Source organism: Callionymus lyra, chromosome 5 (assembly GCF_982586985.1).
Source record: "Callionymus lyra chromosome 5, fCalLyr1.hap1.1, whole genome shotgun sequence".
Taxonomy (NCBI): domain Eukaryota; kingdom Metazoa; phylum Chordata; class Actinopteri; order Syngnathiformes; family Callionymidae; genus Callionymus; species Callionymus lyra.
In genome coordinates, this window is record NC_141822.1 from 7,896,284 (window position 1) to 7,907,471 (window position 11,188).

Sequence of the window (11,188 nt, forward strand, 5' to 3'; positions counted from 1 at the left end):
GTTAAAAAGTTCCGACTTCCCGACAAGTTAGTAGGTGGCGTACGTCCTTATTTACTCACTAGTCGCGTTGAAATGTTCACATCAGTTACATTAACGATCAATATTGTTACCAGGCCACACCAGAAACAATAACCATTTGTATTATTGATTATTTATATAAAAAAAACGTGTTTTGCTTTGACAAAAATATGGTATTTAAGTCAAATAATCTTGGCTCTTGACACGGCAAGACACTAGTTGTTGTTTTTTTTTCTAAATGAACTTGTAAACTAGAGAAAATTAGTGAAACACTAATTATTTTAACGTTTTTTTTTTTTATCTGAATGTCGGTCTGTGAATATTGTGCCGACATTATACTTGTCCATGAGGCAAAAAATGTTGGGACTAGAAGACCTCGACGAAAAGTATCAATAGATTTCTTCTTGAAATACTTGACAAAGTTACTTCTTTATCCGTCAAACATGCAGTAACTTCGTCGTGGGGTGAATTCGGACAGAATGTCGTAGTGGCGTCGTATCAAATGTCTCACGATACTTCAATCGTTAAACAGGAAGTAAACATTTGAGCTGCTTTTTCTTAGCTACTCTCACAACTTCTATGCAACAAAACTTTATTCAAAATGAAATTTACAATGTTGTTGTCCCAAGTAGTATATTATTGTACTACCATATTGTTTAGATTTGCCTAACACTACTTTGTTACAGCGAAATGTCACACATTACACAAATTAATTACTTCATTTTAAGGTACTTTCCAAACACCGATGTCTATAGAACCGAAGCGACCTGCGACGGTTCACATCCTGAGAATGTTCTGGACTCTCTTGACCATCTGTTCGTGTCCCGTTGACCCCTGCCAAGAGGTCAAGCGCCCCCTTGTAATTGAGCCATTAAGATGTTTTTAAAACGGCGTCGCGGCTCGAGCCACGACTCGCTTTGATGTTTCCTCTCGCTTTTCCTTTTATCTGCTTTTCGCTCGTCTACATCTTTAAACAACTTCTTATCTTCTTCTCGGACGACCGGACCGAGGCAGACTCTTCGCCGTCCATGTAGGACACGAACCTACCGCGGGTCAGACGTCGGTCCTTTAGCCGGTGCAGGTCTTGATAAAGGACCCGGTTGTTAAATATTATTTCATCACAGTTTATGTCTCGCGCTGATATTGTTCTGAGATTAGAAGGCGTGTTTTGTCTAGCCCGGGTCTGATCTTTGGCTCTTATGTAAGGCTGACCGGTCCGGGCCGGTCCTTCTGTTGCCGACTCGCCTCCTCTGCTGCATTCTTGTGTGTCTGGCCCGACGGCGGCCCGGGTGCAGAGGAGGGGAAGGAACACCACGTCCCGGCAGCAGATATGAAGCCAGCCAGTCTGTGCTCAGGGGAGAGAGAGAGCGAGCGACCCGCCAGACCCATAACTTACTGATATGAGGTGGTGCCAAGTCGGGCCCAGACAGCTGCCAGAGCCAGAACAAAACATAATGGCGAGGGGACGGGGGAAGACAACAGAGGAGGTTTGTCTAGAGACGCTCAGCGGTATCATGATATTCAGGGAAGGGACGCGATCCTTCCTGATAGGACTTGTTTTTCCCAGAATCCCCTTGTTCCTTGTCCAAGATTCTAATGAAGCTCCGAGGCCCGGTTCTGTTGTGGAACGCTTGACCACATTTCTGGTTCCTCATCTGTAATGTCACTTTGAAAGAAAGAGTTTCGAAACAACATCGTAAAGATCCTGGACTTGAGTTGCTTAAATGAATATAAAACATGGTTGTGTCGGCGTCTGATCTGGATTTTCTACCTTTAAGTTTATCATTATTGACTTTATCAGGTTCTCGGGTTAGTTGATTTGTTCCTTTGGTCATTTGTTCCCAGTAAATACTTTTGTGATGTTTCCTAATCTTTGGATTAAGTCATAACGTTTGGTATCAATCCAGGGTTGCCGTAAATCCTTAAAAAGTCTTAAAAGGCATATAATTCATGTACTTAAAAATAAGGCCATAATTGATTTTAAAATGTCTTTTTTCAAGTCGTAAAAGAGTGAACGCATGAGATTTAAGATAATAATATTAATGTTATTCAATGTACGGGACAACATGTGTAAATTCAATAGAGAAAACGATAACAGGCGACATGTTTGTGTCGCCGTGTAAGAAACTAAATCATCACGATGAGATTCAAGGAAAGTTTCCCAGTTTATCTTGTATTCAAATTAATATTTCGGTGAAATTGTCTTTTTACTTACTATGGTTTTTTTTTTATTTTTTATTTTTGGTTGATTGTCAAGTTGGTCTTCAATGTAAGTTCAAGTCTCGAGTTCAATTTTCCTCAAGATCAAGGAACCTTGAACTCACCACGACTTTGTTAATGAGAAAATAGTGAAACGAAGAATCTAAAATTGATGTTTTTCAGTCTTTTCAACTCGTCGCCGAGACATTTGTCGAGTCACTAATTTAGCAATAGCACTATTATTAACGGTAACGACTAACATCTGAGACCCTTCGGTATCATGTTGACTATGAGTGAAAATATGGACACAGATTTATACCTTTCAAATCATATTTTATTTTTATCATGTTTTTTATGGTTTGAAGTGTGTTCCAAATAAAAATAATACCCTTTTTTTATTTACAATTGACATACAGATATTCACAGTGTTGATTTTCATGTTACAATTAAACTTCTAGCCACTAGATCATCTGAAGCTCATTCGGTCCTTTGCGGCTAAAGGAACTATTAAATCCTGGCGATGACTGGGGACGAGAGGATACAGTGACTCCAGCAGCTTCTAAAGTTGATGTTTAGACATATTATTGTTTGAAAACAAATGAAAGCAGTTACGACGTTGTCAAGAGTCATGTGGTCTGTAAATACTACAACACCAGAGTCAAGTACTGGACAATACTACAAATACATACTTGTTACTACAGTATCACAATATATGGTATTGTTGTCAGTATACCGTTATATGTATCATGTCGCCGGGTTTCTTGCCAATACACACCCCTAATCTTTACCTCTGCCAACGAGTGGCACATCTTGCTAACCTTCTTTAGTTCCATCTGGATTCAGGACGTTTTATGAAGGTTTTGTCGTTCACTTTTTCTAGCATCTCTAGCTCCGTTTATGGACACTCGACTGGACCTTATGATTCCCCCAACTTTTCTTTTGTTGGGAGCCAGCACAGGTTTTTTACAACGACAAACAAGCTCATTGGCAGAGGTATGCTCCGTCCAAGTGCTTTTTCTAGTTACTTTAATCAACTTTCACTTTTATCATTTAATAAAAGGCTTCGTCTATTCTTTGTTGTATTTCAAGCCAAGTATGTTTTCACTCCTGCTCTGACCGCGAGTTCACTTGCATGTGTTGAATCATGTTCATCTCTCGAGAAGAATCATTTTAAAATTGTATCATTTACACTCCAGGATCTCAGGCTCGCTGTAGAGATAATGTAGCGTCTCGCTGATGGAGCGCCGACGCTCCCTGTCACGGGTCGGGAGTCGCGCTCGCCACCGCTCTGATTTGTTTCGCCTCTAAAACGAGTTCCGGGTCTTTACGGCTCCCTCGCACCCGACCGCCGGTGAAGCGGCAGACGTGTGATTATGAAAGCAATAAGTTAAAAACGTGACGATTGAGCTCATGTGGATCAGATTAGCTTCTTGGAGCCGTTGCATAAATCTGCATGTTAATGAACTTTAGTTCACACGCGTGGAAGAATATTTTCTCAAGAATCTTTTAATTGTATCACAGAAGTCGGTCTGGTCTCTCAGTGCGATCATCAGACGTTGACTTCTCTGCTGGAAGGTCTGGTAGTTTAGAGTTAAACTGCTAACTTGGATTACATTAGATTGACTTTGTTAATCCCTCTGGAGATCTCACTTCGGGAAATTAGATTTCCAGGTCGCAGCAGACGATGGAAGGTTCAGCGAGTTTCATCAGAGCAAGAACGAGAACAAAGTGCAAATATAAAGAGCAAAGATCAAAGGAAATAACACAAATACAACTAAACTTCTCTCTGCTTCTGCGCCCAAACTCAGAGTTAAAAAGTCTAATAACATGAGGAATGAATGAGTCCCTGAGTCCATTAGTGTTGTATCATGGGAGGAACATTCTTGTGCTGATGGCTAATTTTATTATTTTCAGTTACTTCTTCAACATTCAGTAAAACTTGACTAAGTGGTTTTATAAGGACTTTCTCCTCTTCTTTTTTGACTACTTTTTGACCCTTAAAAATAATTTGAGAGGATATTGAGTTCTTTATTAACCGTATATATAGTACTATACATTTACAGTTTAGGATATTGACTGTAATTATCTATTGAGATTATAAATTACATCTCTATATACTTTTTTTTTTCCATCATGTTTTGAATTTTCGCTCCATATTTGATGGCCCCTCACAACAGTCACACTCTTTAATGTGGCCCCTGAGGAACACTTTCTTTATATTGACACAAAACTTTATTAAACTTGTGTTTCGAAGCACTAAAACTGCAGTTCGTATAAACACAGTGTGGTGCGTTCAATAGCGTAGGAACAGCTGTTCAATACTGTGGGGAAAATACATTTAATTGAAAAGCTTTACTCAATAAAAGAAGTGAAATATTGTGTGTCAAGCTACACAACCAACTTAAAAATGTGTATTTTCTTAGCATGTTTTGTGTGGAAAAGATGTTGATTTTGTTCCTAAAACACGAGGAGAAACTGACTCGTGACCCGGACCTTCTCGCAGCAGAAGATGGAAGGTTCAGCGAGTTTCACCAGAGCAAGAATGAGAACAAAGTGCAAATAAAAATAGCAAAGTGCAAATGGATAACAAAGTGCAAATATAAAGAGCATAGATCAAAGAGAATAACACAAATACATCCAAACTTCTCTCTGCTTCTGCGCCCAAACTCAGAGTTATAAAGTCTAATAACATGAGGAATGAATGAGTCCCTGAGTCCATTAGTGTTGTATCATGGGAGGAACATTCTTGTGCTGATGGCTAATTTTATTCTTTTCAGTTACTTCTTTAACATTCAGTAAAACCTGACTAAGTGGTTTTATAAGGACTTTCTCCTCTTCTTTTTTGACTACTTTTTGGCCCTTAAAAATAATTTGAGAGGATATTGAGTTCTTTATTAACCGTATATAGAGTACTATACATTTACAGTTTAGGATATCGAGATGTATTTTATATTCTCAATAGATAATTACACTCTATATACTTTTTTTTTCAAGTTTTTCCATCACTTTTGGGTTTTTCGCTCCTTGTTTGATGGCCCCTCACAACAGTCAAACTCTTCAATGAGGCCCCTGAGGAACACTTTCTTTATATTGACACAAAACTTTATTAAACTTGTGTTTGAAAGTACTACAACTGCAGTTCGTATAAACACAGTGTGGTGCGTTCAATAGCGTAGGAACAGCTGTTCAATACTGTGGGGAAAATACATTTAATTGAAAAAAAAGAAGTGAGATATTGTGTGTAAAGCTACACAACCCCCTTAAAATGTGTATTTTATTTCTGTTTCTGTTCCTAAAACACGAGGAGAAACTGACTCGTGACTCAGACCTTCTCATTGTGTCGTCAACGACAACGAAGCTCTTGAGATCCCGGTCCAGAATAAGTCCAGGTCCAGAATAAGTCCGGGTCCAGAAGCGGCTGTCCGTCGGGAGAAAGTGTCCGAGTCACATGTGGCATCAACATTTAATGAGTTGGCAGGAATCGCCGGCGAGACAGACAACGACGCACAATAACAATTGTGTCTCGTCGTCACAATGACAGCAGTGTGTGCGTCTGAGCCTCTGGCATATGTGACCCCCGGAGCCCCCCTCTGTCTGTCGCCCATACGTCCAGACCCCGTTGAATGGACCGGCTCCGGGGCCTCAATAGAACGGAGCGGGCGGTTCTCAGGCGTCTGTCGCTCACAGCCGTCCGTCGGCGGCGGCGCTCGTGTCGAACAGGTGAAGGTAATGAGAGCGAATCAATTATTGACGCTCGGCTACTTACCTGCTGTCGGCGCCGAGAGGATCTGCTCTCAAATCTGACACTTTTAGCTCCAAAACTGCAGGTCAAAGCGAGTCCTCGTGAATAAAGGATGAAGCGACGCGAGGCTCGAGCAGCACGAGTGGAAACGATGCCAATGTTTGTGCTTAAGGACCAGTTCGTCTGTGTGACGGTGAAGCTGAAGTTTCACGTTGATGCAAAAGATCAATATATTTAGATTTTTTATTGTATTATTTATCTTTAAAATGACAACTTTAATGTGAGAGTAACTTGTTTTGTTTCATTTTGTAATGTCAGATTTAACTATTTAATTATATTTAAATTTTTACGTGTCAACTTTAACGTTCAAAGCACTTGTTTTATTATTTTATCTTATAGTTTATCCAAACAACAATTTAATTGTTTAATTGCCGTTCATTATTTATTTAGTATTTTGTTATGCCAGCTTTAATTAATGCTTTTTTTAAATTTATGCTTATTATTTTTTATTATTTTTATTTAATTCATTTTATAATGTATCCATGCCACAATTTAATTATTTATTGTGTTATTTATTCATTATTTATTTAACTTTATGTTCTTATTCATTTTAATTGATTTAATACATTTTAATGTCAACTTTATTGTACGAGTCACTTTTCTCATTGAATAATGTATTCTGACCACAATTTATTTATTTTTTCATCCATTATTAATTTACAATATTTATATACTAGCTTTAATTCATTGTTTTGTAATGTTTAATGTACTTTTCTATTATTATCATTATATTTGTTTCATTTTTTATTATTTTTTATATCATTAATTTTAGAATGTAACCATTCCACAATTTAATTTTAATTTATTTGTCATTTTAATGTTTTTAATTATTATTTATTTAATTAAATGTTGTTAAAAATCTTTATTTTATTCATTTTTATGTGTCCATACAACAATTAACAAATAATTATTTAATTGTATTGTGTTGTATATGCCAACTTTAACGCTTGAGTCAGTCATATATTTTGATGATTATATTTTTCATTTAATTCATTTTACAATGTAGCCACAGAACAATTTAATTATTTATTTTCAAAGTATTATTTCTTTAAAAAAAATAATTATAATTATATGCTAACTTTTATATATCAGTCACTTGTTTTATTTGTGTTTATTCATTCAGCACCAGAGTTGATTCAAAAGCACCAGCGTCGTTGCTGTGACAGAGAATTCCAATAAGAAAATGTATTTTCTTAGTGTTTGATGAAGGAGAACAAACTCTAAGATCATGAAGACGATTTGAACCTCCATGAATAAACATATCAGACTCATACTTTCATTTGAACCTCAGACAGAAGCGAGGCTTGAAGGTGGTCATAATGTTTGGGCGAGAACCTTCTGCCTCTGAACACCAAGGATGGATGTAACTCTGATTGCTTCTCCTCTCACGTCTCCTCCAGAAGTTCCCGGAGCTCAAGTTCAAGTACGTGGAGGAGGATCAGCCCGAGGACTTCTTCATCCCGTACGTCTGGTCCTTGGTCTTCAACTCGGGGGTCGGCCTCCACTGGAGCCCACAAGGCATCGAGCTCTTCAGCATGGACTCCGGCTGAACCTCCTCCCTCCCTCCCTCCCTGCCTCCCCCGCCCCCCTCACCCCGGCGTGCCACGTGAGTGTGTCCTTGTTCGGTGAATCAAAACAGACTGGACTGGTCCGTGTGCATATTAGTCCTTCTATCTCGCTCACGCTGCTTTGGAAGTGCCTCGACCTTGTACAGGAGTCTTTTAAAATGCAGCCTTGTTTTCCTCCCCCTTCTTCCTTCCCCTCCTTCCTCCCCCTTCTCCCTACCCCTTCTTCCTCCCCCTTCTTCCTCCCCCTTCTTCCTCCCCTCCTTCCTCTCCCTTTTCCCTCCCCCTTCTTCCTTCCCCTTCTTCCTTTCCCTTCTTCCTAACCCTTCTTCCTCCCCCTTCTCCCTACCCCTTCTTCATCCTTCTTCCTCCTACCCCTTCTCCCTCCCCCTTCTTCCTCCCCCTTCTTCCTCCCCCTTTCTTCCTCCCCCTTCTCCCTTCCTCTTCTTCCTACCCCTTCTCCCTCCCCCTTCTTCCTCCCCCTTCTTCATCCTTCTTCCTCCTACCCCTTCTCCCTCCCCCTTCTTCCTCCCCCTTTCTTCCTCCCCCTTCTCCCTTCCTCTTCTTCCTACCCCTTCTCCCTCCCCCTTCTTCCTCCCCCTTCTTCATCCTTCTTCCTCCTACCCCTTCTCCCTCCCCCTTCTTCCTCCCCCTTTCTTCCTCCCCCTTCTCCCTTCCTCTTCTTCCTACCCCTTCTTCCTCCCCCTTTCTTCCTCCCCCTTCTCCCTTCCTCTTCTTCCTACCCCTTCTCCCTCCCCCTTCTTCCTACCCCTTCTCCCTCCCTCTTCTTCCTACCCCTTCTCCCTCCCCCTTCCTTCCTCCCCCTTCCCCCTCCCCCTCCCCCGAACATCCGGTCGGTGTTTGATCCAAAGACTGTTGAAGAACCTGAAACTTTCTTTGTTACTGAAAAAAAAAAAAAAGTCAAAGGTCACCGAGTCACAGCAGTTGTCGCGCACGCCGTGGTGCGTTCAATGACCTCGGTGCAGAAGGTACGAAGTATATCAGTGTCGTCACAATATTTAAGTGTTGAATTTAAAAAATAATAATTTTTTATTGATTTTTTTTAACCTGCGTTAAATTATTAATTTGAATAAATTGAATTGAAAACATTCTATATTGACAGGTTGAATATTTCTTTTATAATTGAAAACTTAAATTACCATCTTTAAAAATTAATGCCTTTTTGTTTACACATATAAGTTAATATTTTAATTCCTATATTTGAAAAATAAAATTTCTATTCAATATCATTTTTAATTCATAGACTTTTAAATTCAATATAAAAACGTTATAAAAGTGTCACCAGACAAAACCAAACGAGCACCGACATACTTGATCGTGTTTTCTTTGCCGCGTCACCTGATTGGCTGAAAGTTTGATCAAGTAGCTCGGTGCTCGTTTGCTAATGTCTGGTGACACAATTATACGTTTTTATATTGAATTTAAAATAAATTTCATTAAAAAACAGATTCTATGTGTAAAAATGAATTTTTATTTATTTAATTTTTCCAAAAAGAATTCAATGCTATGAAAAAAACAACGACATTTGAATGATTCAAAATGTCCGACGCTGATAAACTTCCGTATCCAAGCATTTCAATCAAGTTTCAAGTCGACACTGAACGCCTCACGCCATTAAAACTGATGCTTTTGAGTTTCTCAACACCTTTAACGCATCACTCGTCGCCCCTGAACCCTTGAATATGAGCTTCACGAGCGTCGGACTCTTCCACGGGTGGAGTCGAAAGAATCTTTGAACGAAACAAACTCTCCACGTGAAGGTCGACGTCTTCACCTCTGCACTGAACCTCAAACCATACTATGAACCCAAGCTTCTGCTGCGTCTCGTGACGAATCATCATCTGGTGAGGAAGTCGTTCAGATTTCGACGTTCAACACTTTTTGTTCTTCTCTCTCGGGTGAAGCTTCTTCTTCGCCTCGGCTTCTGACGACCTTGACTCGAGGAGCGACGAGTCGTCGAAACTGGAAGAAGATTCGTGTCATTAGAATATTGATCAATTTTTCAAGTGTTAAAAACCTTTTTTATTTATTTGAATTTTGTTGATTTTTGAGCATTACATTTTATATTTTCAATAATTAAATTCAATCAAATCTACGTTGAAAGGTTGAATTTCTCTTTTTTTGAAGAATTGAATTAAAAAGAAAAATTGAAAACCGCCTTTTTTTATACATAGAATTTGATATATTCAAAAATATGAATTGAAATTTCAATAATTTCTTATTGGTGACCATTTAAATTCAGTATAAAAATGTTGGTTTAATATTAAAAGTTGTGATCCAGTAGCTCTGAGCTCCATTGGTAATGTCTGACACATTTTCATATTGAATTTAAAAGGCTGTTAATTTAAAAATATTTAATTTTTAATACAAATATTTTCGTATGATTGGAATAAGAATATCAAACTATATGTGTAACAAAAAAATTCTATTCATTTTGAAAATATTTTTCATTAAAAAAATTCAACCTTTGAATCTATAAATTATTGATATTAATTCTCGAAAAAATATAATTAAACTGTTCAATATAAAAACTGTTGAATTAAATTATTTAAAAATAATAATTCAATGCTTAAAAAAGAAACATTTCATTTCAAATATTTCAAAGTCTCAACATTTAAAGCGTTAAATACTCTGATGACACTGATTTACTTCCATAAACACTCGTCTCTTCAATCGCTCACTTAACATTTGCATGTTATTTATTTCCATGTATATTGACTTTTATATATAAATATATATTCAGCCCAGATGTAGTACTTGCTACAGATGAGTCAAGAAAACGCAAAGGTACGGACTTGGAGTTTTATTATTTGAATATAAAATGTCAAAAACGACAGCGGCTGTTTTTTGTTTGTTTTTTTGTGGTAAAATGACTTTGGAAATAGGAATTTGAATAAAAATGTTGAAGGAATGCGAGCTTCCTGTGATTATTGACAACAACTGGTCGACAAAATTACTTTGACTCAAAACACACATGCAAACTCAAAAATAAAATATACCTTTCAATGTTCAAACATCATCACAAAGATATGTCTCATGAATTTAATAATATTAATAATAATGATAATAAAATAAACACAATAATAAATAAAATAACTGTAATTAATAGAACGAGGGAAGATGATGCAGAAAAGTGGTTTTGAACACGTAATATATCGGGATATAGAATGAACAATAGCTTGTTAAATGAACCAGATTTTTTATTTTATTTATTATAAAAAATATTATTTCATTTTTATTTTATAATTATTATTTTATTAATTTGTTTATCGTTGTTTTTTTGTATTCACTATTTTATTTTATATTGTTTTTTAATTATTATTTTATTATCATTAATATCCTTTTTTTTATCATTATTTTATCGATTATTATTTAATTATTTTAAGTTGTTTTAGTTATTTTATTATTATTAATTACTATTGATTTATTATCGTTAATTGATTTATTTTTATTGTGTTTTAATCTTTTTTTTTTTTGTGTCATTTTTTTTTGTTTTTATAATTGTAATATTATTACTATAAATAAATGTAATTGTAATTTTATCATTATTTTATTCATTATTATTTTTCATATTTTAGTTTAG

The 11,188-nt window shown here is 37.0% G+C and overlaps 1 protein-coding gene across 1 annotated transcript in view; it reads left to right on the forward strand.

Annotated features, from left to right (window-relative positions):
* Positions 1 to 10,516, forward strand: part of dym (dymeclin) — an 86,485-nt gene extending 75,969 nt beyond the window's left edge. The window contains exon 17 of the mRNA XM_087790683.1: positions 7,420 to 10,516. Within this exon, the coding sequence (XP_087646809.1) occupies positions 7,420 to 7,569 (150 nt within the window). The 3' untranslated portion in view covers positions 7,570 to 10,516. The remainder of the gene's footprint in view (positions 1 to 7,419) is intronic.
* Positions 10,517 to 11,188: the final 672 nt, after the last annotated feature.